This window comes from Chiloscyllium plagiosum, unplaced genomic scaffold, assembly GCF_037043375.1.
Source record: "Chiloscyllium plagiosum isolate Xiang-an unplaced genomic scaffold, Cpla_swu_hap1 HiC_scaffold_13, whole genome shotgun sequence".
NCBI lineage: Eukaryota > Metazoa > Chordata > Chondrichthyes > Orectolobiformes > Hemiscylliidae > Chiloscyllium > Chiloscyllium plagiosum.
The window spans coordinates 86,318,561-86,342,652 of record NW_028270151.1 but is presented as its reverse complement, the minus strand read 5'-3'; the positions used below and the strand labels follow the sequence as shown (position 1 = coordinate 86,342,652).

The 24,092-nt window shown below is 43.6% G+C and overlaps 1 protein-coding gene across 1 annotated transcript; it reads right to left on the bottom strand.

Moving 5' to 3' along the window:
• Window positions 1-8,453: 8,453 nt before the first annotated feature.
• Window positions 8,454-20,432, bottom strand: fbxo45 (F-box protein 45). Its single transcript, XM_043701716.2, has 2 exons — window positions 19,827-20,432; window positions 8,454-11,425 (listed from the first exon to the last, which is right to left on the bottom strand). Exons 1-2 carry the CDS (start codon window positions 20,400-20,402, stop codon window positions 11,240-11,242), a joined length of 762 nt encoding a protein of 253 aa, XP_043557651.1. The 5' UTR covers window positions 20,403-20,432; the 3' UTR covers window positions 8,454-11,239.
• Window positions 20,433-24,092: the final 3,660 nt, after the last annotated feature.

Below are 24,092 nucleotides of genomic sequence, written 5' to 3'. Positions count from 1 at the left end.
AATAAGGGGCGATAGGATTGAGAGGGAATGTGATTGGCATGGAAGGGTCTACACAGTAGTTAGGGGAAACCATTCCCGCTGGCAGAAGGATTGAGAAAACAAGAGGACCTGGACTTGCCTTGAGTTGAACGATAAGAAAGGTAACAATAACGTGAGGAGAACATCTTTTACAACGACTAGTTGTGACCTAGGAGGCGCCGCCTGAGTGTTTGATGTGGGCAGGTTAAATCTTGGCTTTCAAAACCAAATTTGATGAAAAGAAATCAATTTGAGGGGCTGGGAAGACAGGGTGGAGAGCTGAACTGCTCTTTCAGAGAGGTGATGGGCCAAATGTCCTCCATCTCTTGTCTCAATTCTACAGTTATGAGAGAGACCTGCAACAGCAAGCCTTTTGATAAACTCAGTCACTTGAAATAGTGGGAGACAGCCCCCCCTGTGGGTATAATGTGGAAGAGCCAACTCTCTTCACCACAAATCCAATAAGACAGACTGTTTCAGTATAAACAATTTCCCTTTATTAAGTTATTAAAAGGACAAGTTTCTGTAGTACAGAAGATGAATTTGTTCCATGCTGTGATAATTAAAGGGTAGGTTGAAGGGTGTTCTGTGTCCAGGCCCAGGATCAGAATCTTAAAACAGAGCCAGAATGTTTCAGGGCTAATGTCACGAAGCACAAAGGGAAAAGTGAATCTGGAGCTCTCTTCCCCAAAAAGCTGTTGAGGTCAAGTGAAAATGCCAGAACTGAAAGTGATAATACTTTTACTTCACAGAAACCTAAGTGGCTTAGAGAGAAGGCAGGTATATGGAGGTTAAGGGAGAGACCAACCACAGTCTAGCTAAGTGATAGAGCAAGGTCAGGGAATAAAGAGCCTCTTAAAGTCATAGAATCATATAGCACAGAAACAGACCTTTGGGCCAACTTGTCCATGCCAACCATAATTCCCAAACTAAACTAGTCCCATCTCCCTGCATTTGGCCCATAACCCTCAAACATTTCTTATTCATGTACTTATCCAAATGTCTTTTAATTGTTGTAACTGAACCCGCATCCACCACTTCCTCTGCAAGTTCATTCCGCACACAAACCACTCTCTGTGTAAAACAAATTGCCCCTCATGTCTTTTTAAAATCTTTCTCCTCTCTCCCTAAAAATATTCCTCCTAGTCTTAAAAAGTCCACCCTCATGAAGAGATACCTGCCGTTCACCTTATCTATACCCCTCATTATTTTATAAACCTCTGTAAGGTCATCTCTCAACCTCCTACACTCCAGTGACAAAATTCCCAGCCTATCCAATTTTTCCCTATAACTGAAACCCTCCATTCCTGGCAACCTCCTGGTAAATCTCTTCTGAACCCTCTCCAGCTTCATGATGTCCTCTTCTTTATATTATCACTGTGAACATTTCAATTCTGTAAAGTTTGAGGTGCACACTCTTTTAAAAAAAAACTGCAAAAAACTGTGGCCTTTCGAACTCCGAAATAATTTGAATCGATGAATTATTTAATTTTATAATGATCTGCTGTAGTGTGTCTTCCAGGTGATAATGATAATGTTATACAGAAATAAAGTTAAAAATCACACAACACCAGGTTATAGTCCAACAGGTTTGTTTGGAAGCACTAGCTTTCGGAGCGACGCTCCTTCATCAGGTGGTTGTGAAGCAGGATCATAAGAGGGTGAGCTTGCCAATTGGATACAAAATTGGCGTTACAATAGGAGACAGAGGCTAGTAGTGAAAGGTTGTTTTTCAGACTGGACGCCTGTGATCAGCATAGTAATCAGTACTGGGTCCACTTTTATTTGTCATTTTAGATAAATGATTTGGATGAGCATGGTCAGTAAATTTGTGGGTGGTACCAAACTTGGTGGCATAGTGGACAGTGAAGAAGATTATCTGAGATTATGAAGAGATCTTGATCGATTGGGACAATTGGCTGAGGAGTGGCAGATGGAGTTTAATTTGGATAAATGCAAAGTATTGCAATTTGGTAAGACAAACATGGGCAGGACTTATACAATTAATGGTAGAGCCCTGGGTACTGTTGTAGAGCAAAGAGATTGAGGGGTTCAGGTACATAATTCTTTAAAATTTGTGTCACAGGTAGACAGGGTGGTTAAGAAAGTGTTTAGCCCTTAAGAAAGCACTTAAGAAAGTGCTCAGACCTTTGAGTATAGGAGGTGAGATGTTATGTTGAGGTTGTACAGGATGAGGCCTCTTCTGGAGTACTGTGTGCAGTTCTGGTCGCCCAGTCATAGGAACGATGTTCTCAAACTGGAGAGGGTTCAGAAAAGATTTACCAGGACGTTGCCAGGAATGAAGGGCCTGAATTATAAAAATAAGCTGGATAGGCTGGGGCATTTTTGACTGGAGTCCTGGAGGTTGAGGGGTGACCTTATCAAGGTTTATAAAATCATGAGGGGCATAGATAAGTTGAAGAGCAAAGATCTTTTCTCTAAGGTTGGGGAGTTCAAATTGAATAAAGGTTCCTCTTGAAATAACATTTCATTTGCTGTCCTTATTACCCACTAAACTTGGCTGCTAGCTTTTTGTGATTTAAGCAGTCTTTCTCCATTTAAATAATATCGGTTCCTCTATTCTTCCCGCCAAGTGAATAACCACACAGCCATAAGATAGAGGAACAGAATTAGGCCATTCGGTCCATCAAGTCTGCTTTGCCATTTGATCATGATTGATATGTTTCTCCTGCCTTCTCCCCGTTACCTTTGATCCCCTTAATAATCAAAAACCTATTTCTGTTTTAAATATACTCAATGACTTTGCCACCATAGCCGTCTGCGGAAATTAGTTCCAGACTCATGGCTGATGAAATTCCTCCTCATTGCAGTTATAGAGGACCATCCCTTCACTCGGAGACTGTCTCCTCATGTCCGAGTTTCTCTTAATAGTGGAAACATCTTCTCTACATCCAATCTATATATAATATTCACTTTTCTCATACAAGTCATTAGTACATAGACAGTGAAGGTATTCTGCAAGTTTCAATCAGATCCTCCCTCATCCTTCTAAATTCTCTTGAGTATAGGCCCAGAGACCTCATCCGTTCCTCATATGTCAAGCCATTCAGCCCATGGACCAATCTTGCACACCTCCAAAGCTGCTCACAATATTCCAAATATAGTCTGACCAGACCCTTTTCAGCCTCAGCAGTACATCCCTGCTCTTGTATTCTACCCCTCTTGAAATGAACACTGCATTTGCCATCCTAACCGCCAACTGAACCTGCATGTTAACCTTAAGAGAATCCTGAAGTAGGATTTCCAAGTCCCTTTGTGCCTCAGATTTCCACAGCCTTCCCCCATTTAGAAAATATTCTATGCTCCTATTCTTCTTACCAAAGTGCATAACGCTTTCCCACATTGTATTCCATCTGTCACTTCTTTGCTCACTGATTTTTATACACGGTATTCCATTTGCCCACTTTCTTAATCAGTATATCTCTCTGCAGGATCTCTGTGTCATCCCCACTTCCCAGCTATTTTTGTGTCATCTGCAAACTTGATTATAATACATTCACCTCCTCTTCCAGGTCATTATTATATATTGTAAATAATTATGACCCTGACCCATCCTGAAAATGTCCCCTTGTCATTACTCACTGCCTTCTGTTAGCCAATCCTCCATCCATGCTAATATACTACCAAGTATCCTGAAGTCTATTGCACCTATTAATGACATGCTGATTTGTACCTCAGTTCTAATTATCCACCTATGTTCCAGTTTTTTAATGTATCTGAGCGATGACATCCTCCTACAATGTAGTACTCCATTGTACTGCACTAGGGTATCAACTGGGTATCAATTTTTGGGTTCAAGCACTATTAATACATTTATTATTGGAATGTAGGCATCACTGGCTGGGCCAGCGTTTATTATGCATTTCCATTTGCCTTTGAGGTGGTGGAGGACAGCTGCATTTTTGAACTGCTGCAGTCTTTGGGCCGTAGGTATAATGCTGTTAGGGAGTTCCACGTTTTTGACAGAAGTGACAGTGAATAGATAGTTCCAAGTCATATACATAAATGATTTGGACACAAGCATAAGAGGTACAGTTAGTAAGTTTGCAGATGACACCAAAATTGTAGGTGTAGTGGACAGCGAAGAGGGTTACCTCAGATTACAAGAGGATCTTGACCAGATGGGCCAATGGGCTGAGAACTGGCAGATGGAGTTTAATTCAGATAAATGCGAGCTGTTGCATTTTGGGAAAGCAAATCTTAGCAGGACTTATACACTTAATGGTAATGCCCTAGTGTTGCTGAACAAAGAGTCCTTGGAGTGCAGGTTCATAGCTCCTTGAAAGTGGAGTTGCAGGTAGATAGGATAGTGAAGAAGGCATTTGGCATGCTTTATTGGTCAGAGTATCGAGTACAGGAGTTGGGAGGTCATGTTGTGGCTGTACAGGACATTGGTTAGGCCAGTATTGGAATATTGTGTGCAATTCTGGTCTCCTTCCTATCGGAAAGATGTTGTGAAACTTGAAAGGGTTCAGAAAGGATTTACAAGGATGTTGCCAGGGTTGGAGGATTTGAGCTATAGGGAGAGGCTGAACAGGCTGGGGCTGTTTTCCCTGGAGCGTTGGAGGCTGAGGGGTAACCTTATAGAGGTTTACAAAGTTGAGGGGCATGGATAGGGTAAATAGGCAAAGTCTTTTCCCTGGGGTGGGGGAGTCCAGAACAAGAGGGCATAGGTTTAGGGTGAGAGGGGAAAGATATAAAAGAGACCTAAGGGGTAACCTTTACACGCAGAAGGTGGTATGGGTATGGAATGAGCTGCCAGCAGAATGGTGGAGGCTGGTACAATGGCAACATTTAAGAGGCATTCGGATGGGTATATGAATAGGAAGAGTTTGGAGAGATATGGGCCAGGTGCTGGCAGGTGGGACTAGATTGGGTTGGGATATCTGGTCGGCATGGATGGGTTGGACCGAAGGGTCTGTTTCCATGCTGTACATCTCTATGACTCTAAGTGAAGATGCTTTATAGCTTGGATGAGAATTTTCAGTGGTAGTTCTCCTTTCTAGATGGTAGAGTGGTGTTGATGGAACCTTGGTGAATTATTATAGTGCATTATGTAGATGGTACACACTGTACCAGTGGTGGATGAATGTTGAAGGTGGTGGATGTGGTGCCAATCAAATGTTCTGATTTGGCTTTAGTATTGAGCTTCCTGAATGTCGCAGCAGAACCCATCCAGGTAATTGGAGACTCTTCCATTCCACACCTGACACGCGTTTTTTAATTGGTGGAAAGCTTTTCAATGTGAGGACATAAGACACTTGCTGCACAATTAGACAATATTGGAATCATCACAGTTTACAGTAGTGAAGTAGGCTGTTCAGTCCAACATACTAGCCCAACAAAATGCAAACCTGATTATATTAAATTGGCTTACAGAATAATTCCTACCAGACAGGATAATTTAATAAATGTTGTTCAACTGCAATCATACCCATCCTGTATTGCAGTGACTACAACTGTGTGTTAGCTTTGTAACTAGTCATTTATGTACAGTTCTAGCAGATCTCAAATTCTATGCAATACCTCAGAAATGCATGTATTGTGATGCCTGCTTGACTACCTTATCTATATGCCCCATACTTTCAGGGATCGATGGATATGCAATCCTTGATCCCTCTTCCTTTCAGTATCCTACCATTTATTGTGTATTCCCTTACCTTGTTAGTGTTCTCAAATGCATTATCTCATTCTTCTCCAGATTGAAGTTTGTTTGCCACTTTTCTACCCAGCTGACCAATCAATCAGTATCTTGCTGAAGTCTATATTTTTTTTGTTAATGATGACATAACCAATTTCTTAATCATGATCCCCTACATTTAATTCTATGCCAAAATCAGACGATTCAGCCCAACAGCCTCATACTGCATTGTAGGAGTCTGTATCCAGCTAATTTCATCTTGCCTTATCAATATATCCTTTTATTCCTTTCTCCCTCTTGCATTTATATAGCTTCCCTTTAAATGTATATATGCTGTCCGTGTCCACTATTCCACGTGAACAAGTCCCACATTCAAATCTCTGAATGGAAAAACTTCTCCTTAATTCCCTTTTAAATTTATGTTTTGGACATCTCTCCATCTACCCTATTAGTGCAGGGCAAAGTTCAATACAGGGTGAATATAATTTCCAGCAACAGCAGAACCTATGGTTGGTCCAGTTAGAAATGGCGAGCTTTTAAATGTCAATGGTGGAGCATTCAGAAATCATAGAATCCCTACAGTGTGGCAACAGGCCATTTGGCCCAACAAGTCCACACCAACCTTCCAAAGAGTCACCCACCGAGACCCAATCCTCTATTACTCTACATTTACCCCTGACTAATGCACCTAACCTACACATCCATGAACACTATGGGCAATTTAGCATTCCGAATTCATCTGACCTGCACATCTTTGGATTGTGGGAGGAAACCCTCACAGACACGGGGAGAATGGGCAAATTCCATGCAGACAGTCTCCCAAGGCTAGAATCGAACCTGGATCCCTGGTGCTGAAGCAGCAGTGCCAGCCACTAAGCCACTGTGCTGCCCTTACATTAGACACCATGAGGTGGTGGCTAGATTCCCTTATTGAGCCACTTGTTTAAATATTAACGTAAACACAAGTCGATCACGCCAGTACTGCATAAATTTGAGTGAATGCACACCAGGTTTCTTACTTTCCGTACCTGTGCACCATAGTTTTAGCAACTTGTGTACAAAGACCCAAAGTCTGTCTGCTGCTCCATGAGTGTTTTGTGCCATTAGGAGAAAAAGTGAGAGATTTATCTTTCATGGATCCAAAATGAGTGTTCTGATACTCTTTCACAGATTGGACTTCAGCCAGTTTATACCCACTCACTAAATCTTTTCACATGTCTTTTTACGTCTCCTGCACTCTGCTAAACCACTTATGGTGTCTTGTAACTCAGTATCTTTTGCAAACTGGATCTGTTCCATCATTGACAGAAATAGTATAAAGTTGTAGCCTAATGCAGATCCACAAGGAATACTACTTAGCTCATGAATTCTATCTCTACCCTTTGTCTCTTGCTTCTCAGCCACTATCAGAAGGTTACCCTCAATTCTAAGTGTTTCTTTTTCCTAATAATCTCTTATATGGAAAGCTAATAAAAGCCTTCTGGATATCTATCTGAACAACATCGACAGACACTTCCCGAAACATTATCATTTCTATCCTCCTGTTCCAGTACCCTTCCAATGAAAACAATTCTTCACATTTTAATCTTATTTGGAATATGTGCACTTTGTTGATTCACTAAGGAAAGCTATTGAGCACCTGAGATAAATGACAAAACAAAATAGCAGTGGTGAACAGGAGGGTTACCTTAGAGTACAACAGAACCTTCTTAGATAGGCAAATGTGCCAAGGACCGGCAGTTGGATTTTAGTTTAGATAAATGTGAGGTGCTTCATTTCAGTGGAACAAATCAGGGCAGGACTTATATACTTAATGTAAGGTCCTGGGGAGTGTTGCCAAACAGAAGGGCTACCTGAGCTACAAACCTTGCAAAAACCTATGGGCGCAACACGCTACAACTTGCCCGAAGATGGGAATGCCGTCCGAGAGAGTTCCACCCGTGAACAACTGTACTTCCTGCATGAATGTTTAAGAAAACAGGTACTGCCACCTCAACCCTAAACAGGAGAAGCCTTGGGGCACAGGTTCATAGTCCTTCAAAGGGGAGTTGCAGGTACACAGGGGAGTGAAGGTAGCGTTTGGTATGCTTGCCTTTATTGGTCAGTGCATTGCATATGAGTTGGGAAGTCATGTTGCAGCTGCACAGCATATTGGTTACACAACTTTTGAAATACTGCATTCAATTCTGGTCATCCTGCTATTGGAAAGATGTTGTGAAACTTGATTCAGAAAAAAATTACAAGGATCTTACCGGGGTGGAGGGATTAAGCTATAGGAAGAGGCTGAATAGGCTGGGACTAGTTTCCCTGAAGCGTTGAAGGCTGACCTTATAGAGGTTCATAAAATCATGAGGGGCATGAATAGGGTAAATAGTCAAGGTCTTTTCCCAAGGGTAGGGGAGTCCAAAACTAGAGGGCAAAGGTTTAAGGTAAGGGGGGGAAAGAAAGACTTAAAAGGGACCTAAAGGGCAACTTTTTCATGCAGGTGGTAGTGTATGCGGGGAATAAGTTGCCAGATGTGGTGGAGGAGGCTGATACAATTACATTTAAAATGCATCTGGATGGGTACATTAACAGAAAGGGTTTAGAGGGATATGGGCCAAATGTTGATGAACGGGACTAGATTAATTTAGGATATCTAGTTGGCATGGCCGAGTTGGACCGAAGCCGTACATCTCTATGAGTCGATAGAGTCTATGACTCTATTTAAATGCTGAGCTAGGCTTTCTTTTAATCCTATCATTGCAAGAGAAACAAATTCCAGCTGCAAGACCATTGTCCAGACTGAAAACTACTCCAGATTTATTTACAGATAAAACTATGTACAAAGGCAGAAATAGATAGATCAGGTAAATTTTAGCACAAACCAAAAACAAAAGAGAGACTCTGGATTGACTGCTTAAAATCGAAGACTCCTCGAGGTGAATCTCTGGTGAAAGGATTTCTCCAGGGTTCTCATTCTCTCCCTAATACAGAAATGGCAACTGAAATATCTGAAGGTCAGATGTCCCCTTTGGATCATTAAGGACACTGTCTAGTTTCGTACACAGAAACAGATATTTGAGGATCTTATATTCTAAACTAGCTAAACAAAATGATTTTACTATTTGACAATAATAGAAATCCTGAAAGAACAGACTAATTATTACACTTCCCTCAAGTTCCTTTGTAATTTATTTAACGTGCCAGTTGTGACTTTTGAGATAAAGCAGTAATGACCTTATTCTAAGACACATGAGGTCATGTTTTACATGAGGATAACTGGAAAACATACATTTAATATACTGCAGAATTCCAACTCTCCTCATTGTGTCTTAATGCCCATAAGGAAGGTATAGTGTATTGTCAAGCAGCCTCAGCCATGCTCTGCGATCTCACGGTCAAAGTTAAAGATCTCTCATCTTTTACCAATTCATTCTCAGGGTAAAATGACTCCTTTACAAAGTCTGTGAGAAGATTTGTAGCTCGGGTGCTCATTGTTGTGGTTCTGTTCGCCGAGCTGAGAATTTGTGTTGCAGACGTTTCGTCCCCTGTCTAGGGGATGTCACCTAGACAGGGGACGAAACGTCTGCAACACAAATTCCCAGCTCGGCGAACACAACCACAACAATGACTCCTTTACGTTACAAAAAAAAATTCAGGTCATTTAAAATTGCTCACAAATTAAAATCCATGACATATGCACAAATAAAAATCGTAAATAGCAAAATACCATGTTCATCATGTCCGTAACACAAAAAATTAATCAAAGTTACAAAAATACACAAAAATAACGGAAATACAATTCTATAGCAGCAATACATTTCATCAAGACTGCCTTGTAGTAGACAGAAGTGCGCAGTAAATCCACAACTTCACATTTGGATACTTTCTTTTCCAAATAAATACCCTCCCATGTTCTAATTGGAAATTCAAATTAAAATCAGGCCCAGTTGTCATTGTACAATAGCTGGGCGAAAGGTGAAGGCTCCAGGCCTAACCACTGGGGTTGCTCTCATCTACCGAGTAGCGTATTTCTAAAACAGACTACTCCAACTCCACTGGTATGGAAACCGGATCAACAAACGGACCCCCAGAATCAAATGAAATTTGTAGGAAACCTGAGAGGGGGTTGCACCATATAGCCAGGGCATCTCTCCATTTTAAGACCCCAGGAATGTTTGGAAAGCTTTCCGGAGAAATTTCAGGTGTATAAAATGGCACCCAGTACCATTCCCCAGAATGCCTAAAATCACTTTGCAATCCTGTTTGAAGATCGGGGCCTTCTGAGGAAGGGTGACTCGACCCGAAACGTTAACTCTGATTTCTCTCCACAGATGCTGCCAAACCTGCTGAGCTTTTCCAGCAATTTCTGTTTTTGTTTCAAATTCAAAGTGGAATTAGATTCTAGTCCATGCTGTATGACTCTATAGTCCTGTGCATTTTATTCCAGCGCTCCAGCAAGATTCAAACAGAAACAAATAACATGAATAACTCTTTAGCTGGTGCATTCATCAGGGAACTGCCGAAAATTATGTGCACTTCAGCATACAACATGCATCTGAATTTGTCAACTGGGTGCATTTCTTCGCAGAGCTCACAAAACAAACTCATTTTTTAAAAAGCGGAAACGTTGACCACTAACACTGTCCAACAGCCCCGAGAATAAACCATCCAGTTCAAAAGAACTTGTCAGTTTGTGCTGCAGCTTTTGATGGGTTCGGTGAGATTGAAGTGAAACTGGATATTAAGTCAACCCCCTTGCAAACCATTTTCTAAACAGGCATGGCTCAGATTGTACCATTAGATACAACTTTGCACTTTGCTCTGTAAAACTTGAAATAGGAACAAAGAAGTAAATGAAGAACTGGTGGTAAAGCGGGCAGAGAGAGTTCCTTTACTGTTGATAACACAGCCTGAAATTGAATCAACAAAATGTGATCAAGGTCATGAGAATCAGGATACTGTCAAGTGGCAAAGTGTTTTAAGGAACCTGTTTCTTTTAAGGAATCAACTGTTAAAATGTTTACATGTCAGTCTCCACCACCAACACCTACCCTTTGGCATAGACCTGCCATGCAACAATCCACGTGACGTTATCCACACTACTTCATTCAAATTCCCACCCTCCCATCCCCAGAAGATACCTCCTTGCGAGTCCAGCCCGTGTCACAGTAATAAATAATTTAAAATCCTGAGCTGTGCAGCATTCGATCACAATCAAATGTGTTTCAAGATGCAGCTAGGGTACACAATTTTACGTGAAATCTCCAGTTAGCAAAATGATTTGAGTTACAGCCTGACTCTGTTCCCACCCCCCACCCATCATTATAGTGAAATTGTACACAGCATGTTACAGTAAAACAGACAGCCAACGTCACTACATACGCACAGATTATTTAGACATATATACAATGGTGATCCAGCCATATGGGTTCTGCCGGTTGGCAGTCCTCACTGCACTCCCTTGGACTACTGCACATCGCTCCTTTTGATTGCCGGGAATTGACAAGACTATCCACGGCCCTTTGAGCAGCTTCCTTTGGTTCTAAGACGTAAACTCATGCAGTTTGCCCACTATCAACCATCAAGTGGTTTGCCCAGATACACCATAGTCACCTCAGTGTTACCATAAACCGCTGATACCGCCGGATACAGACATGCTTTTGGCAAGCCTCGGAAAGCTACGCCAAGGAATTCATAGCCTCGTTCAAATGCTAAAGTCTTGTCTTCCATATCTAGAATGACACGTATCCTTTCCCCAATCTGTAGAAAGAAGTAGGCAACAGATTTATAAAAAGAAGAGACAGAAGATTCATCAATATAATCAAGATTTATTTCCATTTGAGATTTTAGCCGAGTTTCTCTCTGTGTATAGTCAGGGTAGAGTATAACTCCCCAGAGTACTACGATTTTGAGGGTCACTTTTTAATATATTTGGCTTACACAGTATTTCACACAACTTACTGCACAAGAGCTATTCATTAACGAAACAGGTTATTTATGTTCCAACTCCGTATACTTATTTTGCTACAGCATAAGGTTCTTTCTCATGTTGCTAATCTAGCCTCCTTTTATATATGCCAATATTGGATGCCTTGGCTAATCCACATGATTACAAATTCCAGATTCTCACCACTTCCTGGGTAAAGACTTTCAGATTCATGAATGACTAGCTCATTTCATGACTCCTTACTGTGGTTATCCGCAGTAGTGGGAACATCTCCTCTGTGTGTTCAATAAAACTATTTCATAATTAAAGAGTTCTATCAGATCATCCTTTTGCGTATTCCCCCCCCCCCAAGTAGAATAGGTGGAAGGAGGTTAAAGTGAGGGTGATAGACCAGAGAGGGGGTGGGGGCGGAGAGGTCGGGAAGATGATTGCAGGTCAAGAAGGCGGTGCTGAATCCGGGGGTTGGGACTGAGAAAAGGTGGGGGGAGGGGAAATGAGAAAGCTGGAGAAATCTGCATTCATTCCTTGTGGTTGGAGGGTTCCTAGGCGGAAGATGAGGCGCGCTTCCTCCAGGCGTCGTGCTGCCATGGTCTGGCGATGAAGGCAGCCAAGGACCTGCATGTCCTTGGCGGAGTGGGAGGGGGAGTTAAAGTGTTCAGCCACGGGGCGGTTGGGTTGGTTGGTGCGGGTGTCCCAGAGGTGTTCTCTGAAACGTTCTGCAAGTAGGCGGCCTGTCTCCCCAACGTATAGGAGGCCACATCGGGTGCAGCGGATGCAGTAAATGATGTGTGTGGAGGTGCAGGTGAATTTCTGACGGATATGAAAGGAGCCCTTGGGGCCTTGGAGAGAAGTGAGGGGGGAGGTGTGGGCACAAGTTTTGCATTTCTTGTGGTTGCAGGGGAAGGTGCCGGGAGGAGGTTGGGTTGGTGGGGGGTATGGATCTGACGAGGGAGTCGCGGAGGGAGTGGTTTTTCCGGAATGCTGATACGGGTGGGGAGGGAAATGTATCCTTGGTGGTGGGGTCTGTTTGGATGTGGCGGAAATGACGAAGGATGATACGATGTATCTGGAGGTTGGTGAGGTTGTAGGTGAGGACCAGTGGGGTTCTGCCCTGGTGGCGATTGGAGGGGCGGGGTTCAAGGGCGGAGGAGGAGGAGATGCGGTGGAGAGCATCATCAATCACGTCTGAGGGGAAATTGCGGTCTTTGAAGAAGGAGGCCATCTGTGTTGTTCGGTATTGGAATCGGTCTCAGCACCGCCTTCTTGACCTGCAATCTTCTTCCCGACCCCTCTGCCTCCACCCCCACCCCCACCCCTTCTCCGGCCTATCACACTTACCTTAACCTCCTTCCACCTATCGTATTCCCAATGCCCCTCCCCCAAGTCCCTCCTCCCTACCTTTTATCTTAGCCTGCTTGGCACACCCCCCTCATTCTTGAAGAAGGGCTTATGCCCGAAACGTCGATTTACCTTATAGAAGCTGTCTGGTACTAACATTTTAAGAGTAGGTCATTCAGTCCCTCAAGCGTGGTCATACTCCGCCAGTCTGAAAATGACCAATTTATTACAGAATCGGTTTCCTCGGTATTATCCAATGTCTACCCAGGATAATACATCAACCTCTCCACTGGAAGATTTTCTCGTTTGGCAAGCATTTATGTAGTACCTCATCAAATATCTGTGGTAAACCTAATACACAATTGGTTTCCTTTATTTGCCCTGCTTGTTACATCCTCAAAGATGTCTAATAAATTTGTCAAAGACTATTTTCCTTTCACAAGATCACGTTAACTCTGCCTGATTGTAGTATGATTTTCTAAATGTTCTACTATTACATCCTTTGTAATACAGAGTAGAATTTTCCAACAGGCAGAGATTAGACAAACTGGCCTACAGTTAACTAGTTTCATGCTTTCTGTTTCCCTCCTCTCCTGAACAGCAGCGTTACATTTGAAGTTTTCCAATACGCTTAGTCCTTTCAAGAACCTAGGGAATTTTGGAAGATTACAACCAATACATTACTATCTATTCAGGCTTCAGTCCCATTAGGTTTCCTGGTACTTTTTGTTTAGTGATTGTGCTTGTTTGAAAGCACCTTTTTGAATCTTGATTTTCTACTGTTTTTAGGATTGTGCTTGCACCTTTTACTGTAAAGAAACAAGATATTTGTTCAATGTCTCTGCCATTTTTGTATTCATTATTTCATTATTCATTCCCCAATCTCATTTCCTAAGGGACTGACACTTACTTTAACTACTCTCCTTTTCACATATTTGTAAAAACTTTTACTTTGTTTTAACATTCCTTATTAGCTTCCCACATCAAACTTCTCCCTTTTTAAAAAAAAAACATCTTTGCTGTTTGTAAAGTGTTATTGCGCTGGGCTATCACTAAACTTTTTAGCACCATACTTCTTTTCTATCAATTTAATACAATTCTAAATTAGCCTTAGATGATGCCTGCATCTCATGGTAGCTTCCTTTCTTAACAGAGTGCATCTTTTGAGTTATAGCTCCTTAAATGTTTGCTATTGCTTCTCTCTCATTTTTAAATCAATCTTCTCACATTAAACTTCAGTCATTTCTGCCTCTGTATCCTTACAATTGGCTTTGCTAAAGTTTAAAGACACTCACTTCAGATCAAAATTACTCATCCTCAAACTGAATGCTTTTATTATGATTTGACCACTCTTACCCCAAGGATCCTTTACTATGAAGTAATTCATCAATCCTGTTTCATTAGACATTACAGGTCTAAATTAGCATAAATCTGGTGACGATAGGAATGGTGGATGCTGTTCCTTAGAACACAGGAAAGGTCATCAACTCGAAATGTTAACTCTGATTTCACCCCACAGACGCTGCCAGACCTACAAAGCTTTTCCAGCGATATCTGTTCAAAAAAGGGAATAGGGATAACCCCGGGAATTACAGGTGGTAGGTAAAGTAATGGAAAGGGTACTGAGGGATAGGATTTATGAGTATCTGGAAAGACACTGCTTGATTAGGGACAGCCAGCACGGATTTGTCAAGGGTAGGTCTTGCCTTACAAGTCTGATTGAATTCTTTGAGGAGGTGACCAAGCATGTGGATGAGGGTAGAGCAGTGGATGTAGTATACATGGATTTTAGTAAGGCATTTGATAAGGTTCCCCATGGTAGGCTTATGCGGAAAGTCAGGAGGCATGGGATAGTGGGAGGTTTGGCCAATTGGATAGAAAACTGGCTAACCGGTCGAAGTCAGAGAGTGGTGGTAGATGGTAAATATTCAGACTGGAGCCCAGTTACAAGTGGAGTTCCGCAGGGATCAGTTCTGGGTCCTCTGCTGTTCGTAATTTTTATTAATGACTTGGATGAGGGAGTCGAAGGGTGGGTCAGGAAATTTGCAGATGATACGAAGATTGGTGGAGTTGTGGATAGTGAGGAGGGCTGTTGTCGGCTGCAAAGGGACTTAGATATGATGCAGAGCTGGGCTGAGGAGTGGCAGATGGAGTTCAACCCTGCCAAGTGTGAGGTTGTCCATTTTGGAAAGACAAATAAGAATGCGGAATACAGGGTTAACGGTAGGGTTCTTAGTGAGGTGGAGGAACAGAGGGATCTTGGGGTCTATGTTCATAGATCTTTGAAAGTTGCCACTCAGGTGGATAGAGCTTGTAAGAAGGCCTATGGTGTATTAGCGTTCATTAGCAGAGGGATTGAATTCAAGAGTCGTGAAGTGATGTTGCAACTGTACAGGACTTTGGTTAGGCCACATTTGGAGTACTGTGTGCAGTTCTGGTCGCCTCACTTTAGGAAAGATGTGGAAGCTTTGGAGAGGGTGCAGAGAAGATTTACCAGGATGTTGCCTGGATTGGAGAATAGGTCGTACGAGGATAGGTTGAGAGTGCTAGGCCTTTTCTCATTGGAACGGCGAAGGATGAGGGGTGACTTGATAGAGGTTTATAAGATGATCAGAGGAATAGATAGAGTAGACAGTCAGAAACTTTTCCCCCGGGTACAACAGAGTGTTACAAGGGGACATAAATTTAAAGTGAAGGGTGGAAGGTATAGGGGAGATGTCAGGGGTGGGTTCTTTACCCAGAGAGTGATGGGTGCATGGAATGCGCTGCCTGTGGGAGTGGTAGAGTCAGAATCTTTGGTGACCTTTAAGCGGCAATTGGATAGGTACATGGATGGGTGCTTAAGCTAGGACAAATGTTCGGCACAACATCGTGGGCCGAAGGGCCTGTTCTGTGCTGTATTGTTCTATGTTCTATCTATTTTTGTCTCATAATTCTGATGACATCTGGTCTACTACTCCTAAGAAACAGTATTCGCCTATGAACCCACCCCAACTGTTTAGTTTAAAGCTCTCTACGCAGTGCCGATCTGATTTCTGTCTTTAAAACTTCAAGTAGACTCATTGATATTAACAGGACATAATACCTTTTAAAAGAGAAATCCACACCTGCAGCTATTAACTATTTTAATTAAATTTGCATCAGTATTTACTGTGGAAAAGGATATGGAAGATATAAACTGTAGGGAAATAGATGGAGACATCTTGCAAAATGTTCAGATTACAGAGGAGGAAGTGCTGGATGTCTTGAAACAGTAAAAGGTGGATAAATCCCCAGGACCTGATCAGGTGTACCCGAGAACTTTGTGGGAAGCTAGAGAAGTGATTACTGGGCCTCTTGCTGAGACATTTGTATCATGGATAGTCACAGGCGAGGTGCCGGAAGACTGGAGGTTGGCAATGTGGTGCCACTGTTTAAGAAGGGTGGTAAAGACAAGCCAGGGAACTGTAGACCAGTGAGCCTGACCTTGGTGTTGGAGGGAATCCTGAGGGACAGGATGTACACGTATTTGGAAAGGCAATGTCTGATTATGGATAGTCAACATGGCTTTGTGCATGGGAAATCATGTCTCACAAACTTGATTGAGCTTTTTGAAGAAGTAACAAAGAAGATTGATGAGGGCAGAGCAGTCGATGTGATCTATGTGGACTTCAGTAAGGCGTTCGACAAGGTTCCCCATGGGAGACTGATTAGCAAGGTTAGATCTCATGGAATACAGGGAGAACTAGACATTTGGATACAGAACTGGCTCAAAGATAGACGACAGAGGGTGGTGGTGGAGGGTTGTTTTTCAGACTGGAGGTCTGTGATCAGTGGAATGCCACAAGGATCGGTGCTGGGCCCTCTACTTTGTCATTTACATAAATGATTTGGATGCGAACATAAGAGGTAGAGTTAGTAAGTTTGCAGATGACACCAAAATTGAAGGTGTAATGGGCAGCGAAGAGGGTTACCTCAGATTACAACAGGATCTGGACCAGATGGGCCAATGGGCTGAGAAGTGGCAGATGGAGTTTAATTCAGATAAATGCAAAGTGCTGCATTTTGGGAAAGCAAATCTTAGTAGGACTTATACACTTAATGGTAAGGTCCTAGGGAGTGTTGCTGATCAAAGAGACCTTGGAGTGCAGGTTCATAGCTCCTTGAAAGTGGAGTCGCAGGTAGATGGGATAGTGAAGAAAGCATTTGGTATGCTTTCCTTTATTGGTCATAGTATTGAGTACAGGAGTTGGGAGGTCATGTTGCGGCTATACAGGACATTGGTTAGGCCACTGTTGGAATACTGCGTGCAGTTCTGGTCTCCTTCCTATCGGAAAGATGTTGTGAAACTTGAAAGGGTTCAGAAAAGATTTACAAGGATGTTGCCAGGGTTGGAGGATCTGAGCTACAGGGAGAGGCTGAACAAGCTGGGGCTGTTTTTCCTGGAGTGTCGGAGGCTGAGGGGTGACCTTATAGAGGTTTACAAAATTATGAGGGGCATGAATAGGATAAATAGGCAAAGTCTTTTCCCTGGGGTCGGGGATTCCAGAACTAGACGACATTGGTTTAGGGTGAGAGGGGAAAGGTATAAGAGAGACCTAAGGGGCAACTTTTTCACACAGAGAGTGGTATGTGTATGGAATGAGCTGCCAGAGGATGTGGAGGAGGCTGGTACAATTGCAACATTTAAGAGGCATTTGGATGGGTATATGAATAGGAAGGGTTTGCAGGGATATGGGCCAGGTGCTGGCAGGTGGGACTAGATTGGGTTGGGATATCTGGTTGGCATGGACGGGTTGGACCGAAGGGTCAATTTCCATGCTGTACATCTCTATGACTCTAAACTGCCTTGCACATTGATGAACAATGCCTTCAGATATTTATACACGAATTGAAGAAAGTCACTGCCTAAAAGCGTGGTTCAGTCAGAAACTCTCATTAGCACTTAAGCAGGATTTAGATATTGACTCGTGTCGCCATAGCCTTCAGGGCTATGAGCCAAGAGCTGTAGAATGGGATTAATGTAGGTAGCTGACTGGTGCAGACACAATGAGCCGAGTGGCCTCCTTCTGTGCTGTAAACATCTAAGTTTGTGAAAATTGAAAAATTTTCACCTTTCCTCAGATTTCAGGTATAAGCAAAGTAAGAAAAATTGAACACTAATGGTAAGTTAAGCTTACAAACAATTTTGGTGAATCTTTAACCCCTTATTTGTCATGACAAAATTAAAACAGCAACTGCCCACGTTAATTCCTAAGCATTTCATTATATTGCTTCAACTCATGTCTCGACATCATATTCTTCTCACCCACCACTCCCCAGGTAAACATAGGGTGCCTATCTCTCTAACTTAAGTAGAAAACCTAAGATGCAAAAAGAGACAAGGGATTAGAGGATTTAAAATGGTAGGGAAGAGGCTCAAGTGGAGGTAAACACCAGAAAAGATTGGTTGGGCTGAGTGAAATAGTATATGCTCTCAGTATATACTATGTAAACAATGACAATGAATGGAATCCCCTTTAGTCAGGGCAGGAGATTATGTTGCTGGAAGTAACTGGGATGGATTTTGAATAGATAATCTGATTATCTAGAGACACAGATAGTCTATTTATAAGCAGTCATCCGCATCTTCCGGTATACAGCAAAGTACATTAATGGAATGTGCAATAGTGTCAACATTAGAAGTCACTAATTCTAATGGCGTGCAAGTTTCATCTATTCAGTCAGTAATTGACCTCATATAACTGAATCAATGTCAAATGCTATTATGTCAATTGCAAGCTGCCTCCACGAAGGCTGGGCTATGAGCAATTCAGACACTGATTTTAATATGCAAGGTTTCCTCTTTCCTCTCTAGTCATTAGAAAGGGTGAAAATGGTCTTGCTGTGTCAGTTTGTTGCTTGGTGGGTCTTGTAGTTTTAGTTTACAGGATACATCAGACATGAATAAAATTACCACAAACAAAATCTCCTGAACACAGCAGGAAGAATTTTTCCCCCCAGCACCATGTAGTAAGCGAAAGAGAGTTATATAATGCAAATTATCTGTGTAAAATCCATCCCAGGTACTTCTAGCAACATAATATTTGGGTTTGATTGACAGGGGATTCCATTCATTGTCACTGAGGCCAGGATTTGTGATGTCATGATTTACAGCTGAAAACAAAACATAATGCGTCTAGTTGAATTCTGAAAACAGTGATAACCTTGTCTAATGGAGGATGGAGAAGCTACATTGAAATGATGTACGAGTTTGCTGCCCTACATTTTTTCTTAATGTTGAAAGTTCACAGAAGACAACATGCAAAGATCCAGAGTTAGATGCTCAAAAGGTAGAAGTAACATAAAAGGCGAGTAGAAATGGCAGTTAAAAATCTGAAAAGTCAGAATGAGAATGCAAGTGCGTATGACTGGAGACAATAAACACACATTGCAAATGAGGTGGACAAATGTTCATCCTTGACATTGTTAAGTGTCATATACTGCATTGAAAGGGTTTGGAAAAAACTTCTCTACTTAGTAAAAAATTGTGTTTAGTTTGTGTTCCTGAAAAATAGTGAATTTCTGCTATCAAACATGCAATGTTTTCTCTTGCAGTATCACTACACGGACATGCAGGAAGCAAGCTAACCCATCTGTTGAGATGTATGAATCCATAAAACACATTAGAAAATCTTCTGATTCCTCTGCTCTCATCTCCCCCATCGTCCTTTCTCTAAACCCTCCTTCCCCTTTCCGTGTCTCCCTGAACTCGACACCCAATTCCTACTGACACCCCTACCCCATTCCTTGAGCCTCTACTCTCCCCGACCTCCTTAGACACTCACCCCGATCTCCCTACGTCCTCTCCCCAGCCCTTACTCCTTTTCCCCAGTACCCCCCACCCAGCCCCAGTACCTGGTATTTGGGCGCGTTGTTACACTGCGGGAAGCTGCCGGCCGCCTCGCCGCTGTGCAGCAGGTTGTTGTCCACCAGGTTCCAGCCCCAGCTCTGGTCGTCGCTGCCCAGCAGGGCCACGTAGCCCTGACACTGGAGCGGGGCGCGGCGGGTGGCCACACCGATGACAGCCACGGTGCCCAGGGGTCCCTCCCACCAGATCTCCCAGGCGTGGCGGCCCTCGCTGAAGCCGATGTGAGCGCGGGCACCGTCCGTGCTCTGGGCGATCGGGTTGCGGTGCAGGGTGAAGCCGTTGCGCTTGATGTAGACGTTGCGGGAGCAGTCCGCCGAGCTCCAGGCGTGTCGCAGGGCCCGGGCCTTGGCCTTGTAGCTGCTCAGGTTACACAAGATGTCCGAGCTCAGCGCCTCTTCGCTCAGCAGCCGCTGGCACACGCTCCTCCAGACCTCGCTGTTCTCGTCCGCCTCCAGGCAGCGGTTCCAGTGGCGGCAAACCAACGAGCAGCTCAGCAGCTCGGGCAGCTCCAGGTAGGAGAAGAGCAGCTCCAACACCCGGGCCGGCAGCTTCCCGGCCGCCATCTTACCCCGCGCCCCCCCCCCGGGGAGGGCGTGCGTGCGTGCGCGCGTGCGCGGTCCCGAACTTCCTGAGTGCGCGTCACACCCGCCACCCAGCCCGGCAGGCGTTCGCGCGGGGCTGTGATGTCATGACGCACTGGCGGGAACGTGCCCAGCCCGTCCCCAGCCGTGACTCCACCCCGCCCCTCCCCGCAGCCGTGACTCCACCCCGCCCCGCCGCCGTGACTCCGCCCCGCAGCCGTGACTCCACCCCGCCCCGCCGCCGTGACTCCACCCCGCCCCGCCGCCGTGACTCCGCCCCGCAGCCGTGACTCCACCCCGCCCCGCCGCCGTGACTCCACCCTGCCCCGCCCCGCAGCCGTGACCCGATAGGTAATTGATGATAGCTAAGTTTGGTACTTATAGGGAGGTCCTCAACCGGGACCTTGGGTTCATGTAACATTACAGGTGATTACCATTGCACTACACACACACACAGATATTCCTACACACACACTCTCACATGCACACGGACACAGATACACACAGACACCCACACACACCCTTATAGACACACAGACTCCCACACATGCACCCCCTCACAGACTTAAGACACTCTGCACTCACTACACACACACACACACACACACTTTCTCACACTCACAACCCCCACCCCAGACAGACACACACACACACAGACAAAGACAGACACATATATATTGTGTGTGGTGAATTTTTTTGGTACAAAGTTACATTGCACTTTGCTCAAAAACCACATAGATTCATGTCGAACCCTGAGCTCAAAAACTGTATGAATTTATGTAAAACTCTGTTATTTCACTTTTTAGATTGGAATCAATCTAAACATCAGGTCATAGACAGAGAACACAGGGGGCTAACACCTTCAACACATTGTCTAGCTATCACCATTGTTAACAGCTAACCCGAGAATGCAACTTTTAAAAAAAGGGTTTTGTGATTTACACATGAAAGAAGTGAAACTATCACTGTATTCTAACAGATGAAAGGCTTAACAGACAATCAATTCTTCAATGTATAATTTCAGTTACATCACACTGCAAATTTTTGCTATAAATTCTGTGTTACGATCGAGCCCTCCACAATCACCTGATGAAGGAGCGTCGCTCCGAAAGCTAGTGCTTCCAATTAAACCTGTTGGACTATAACCTGGTGTTGTGTGATTTTTAACTTTGTACACCCCAGTCCAACACCGGCATCTCCGAATCATCCTAACAGATGAGAGACTTAACAAACAATCAAGGTATTTTTTAATGTATAATTTCAGTTACATCACTTTTGCTATAAATTCTGTCTTACAATTGTGATTTTTAACTTTTACCAACCAAAGAAAAGCAAGAACTGCTGGGGAAGAGTGGAGAGTGTTGAAGTTTCCACTCTGCTCTGAATCTTCATCAGAACTGATGCAACTAGGAAAAAGTAATATTTATTGCAGAAGATGGGTTTCTGAGGCAGGGTGAGTGCATAGATGGAGGCAGAGTCCACACAGAGATATGAAAGAGGTAGACAGACAGGGGGATTATTGATAGTAAGCCAGAACAGAAGAGAAGCTGAATAATTGATAATGAGTAGGATGGAATGGGTAGGCTGGGCTGAAAGCAACCCATGTCATTAAAAGGACCACCATGGGAAAGTGGATAGAAAACTTGGAAGGATTGAATCAAGTTCTAAAGTTATTGAAATCGATGTTGAATCTAGAGGCTGCGGGGTCCTCGAGTGAAATATGAGATGCTGTTCTTGGGGCTTGCACTGAGACCTATGACAAAAGTGTTGGCCAGGCAACATGGTGGCATGAAGTGGCAGGCAACTGGAAACTTGAGGTTATTTTTACAGGCTCTATCCCTTTCTCTCAGCTCTTTCGCCTCCGCCGCATTTGTTCCGATGAGGCCACTTTCCAAAGTGGTGCTCTTAATATGTGCTCCTTCTCTAACCGTGGTTTCCCACCTACAGTAGTTGACAGGGCTCTTGACAGCGTGCGGTCCATCTCCTGCGCCACAACCCTCACTCCCCTCCCAGAACAAGTCCCTCTTGTTCTTACCTTTCACCCCACCAGCCTTCACACGCAAAGAATAATCCTCCGCTATTTTCACCAACTCCACCACCACTAAACACATCTTCCCTTCTCTTCCCCTGTCTGCATTCCGCAGAGATCGTTCCTTCCAGGACAACCTAGTCCACTCCTCCCTCACACCTAACACCTCTCCCATCACACACGGCACCTTCCCATGCAATGGCAGAAGGTGCAACACCTGCCCCTTTACCTCTTCTATGTTCACCATCCAAGGCCCCAAACACTCATTTCAGATTAAGCAGCGTTTCACTTGTACCTCTTTCAATTTGGTCTATTGCATTCGTTGCTCCTAATGTGGTCTCCTCTATATCGGAGAGACAAAACGCCGACTGAGTGATTGCTTTGCTGAGCACCTTCGATCTGTACGCAGTCAGGTCCCGGACCTTCCCGTGGCTTGCCACTTCAACACAATCCTGCTCCCATGCCCACATGTCTGTCCTTGGTCTGCTGCAATGTTCCAGTGAAGCTCAGCGCAAACTGGAGGAACAGCATTTTATCTCCCGACTTGGCACATTACAACCTGCCGGTCTCAACATTGAATTCAACAACTTCAGATGATTATCCCATCTTGACCACTCTGTTTTCATTCTGCTCCGTGATTTTATTTCATTTATTTTTAAAATATTTTTTCACAGTTCTGTACCTCCTATTTATTGACTGTCTCTCTTTCTCTCGCTCCCCACTCTCTCATCACCTTTTTCCTCTGATTTCCGTTTTGCCTCTGCTTCACCCATCCCCTCCATATTTTGTCACATAGCCCTGGCTTCAGCCTTGGTCATTCACAGCTCCTATCTCCCTGTAATCTCTCTATGCACTGTCATTATCACCTCGTTATTGCTACCTTTGCTTCTGGAGCCATGACTCACCTTCTCTCATCCCAGTATAAATACCTCCCTATTTCTCCCTCTTTTTAGCTTTGACAAAGGGTCAGTTAGACTCAAAACGTCAGCTCTTTTCTCTCCTTACAGATGCTGCCAGACCTGCTGAGATTTTCCAGCATTTTCTCTTTTGGTTTCAGATTCTAGCATCCGCAGTAATTTGCTTTCATCCAGAAATATCACATTTTGACGCCAGGCAAACCCGTCCCCCACCCCGACCAACACTGCGGATCAACTCCATCAGACCTGACCCAACATGATATCCCCCAATCCCAAATCAACATTTTGATCAATTTTGAAATATTATTGCCAATTTGAGGAAGTGCACTAGATTCATCAGACTTGTCCTATGAAGAGAGATGGGGGAAGAGGCAGCCTGTATTGCATAAAGTTTATAAGAATGAGAGGTGATCTCATTGAAATCTACAAAATACTTATGCTTCCCCTAGTTGGAGAGTCTAGAACGAAGGGCACAACTTCAAAATAATGGGGATGTCACACAAGACAGTGATAAGAAATTGTATTTATTCAGAGTGGTGTAACTTTGGAATTCTCGACCCCAAAGATCTGGGTTTAGTCTTTGAGTAAGTGTCAGGTAAAGATTGATAGATGTCTGATTATCAATGGTATAAAAGGTTATGGGGTTGGGTAAAAAACATTGAAGTGTTAAATCAACCATGTTTACACTAAATGGTGGGGCTCCATAGACTGAATGGCCTACTCCTG

What these genes read in the sequence shown, in the direction of transcription:
- fbxo45 (XM_043701716.2), bottom strand. Translation starts at nt 20,402, where the DNA reads ATGGCGGCCGGGAAGCTGCCGGCCCGGGTGTTGGAGCTGCTCTTCTCC. An exon ending in ACAACGCGCCCAAATACCAG is followed by an intron (nt 11,426 to 19,826) that starts GTACTGGGGCTG and finishes TTCTTTCTACAG; the next exon opens with ATTGGGGAAAGGATACGTGT.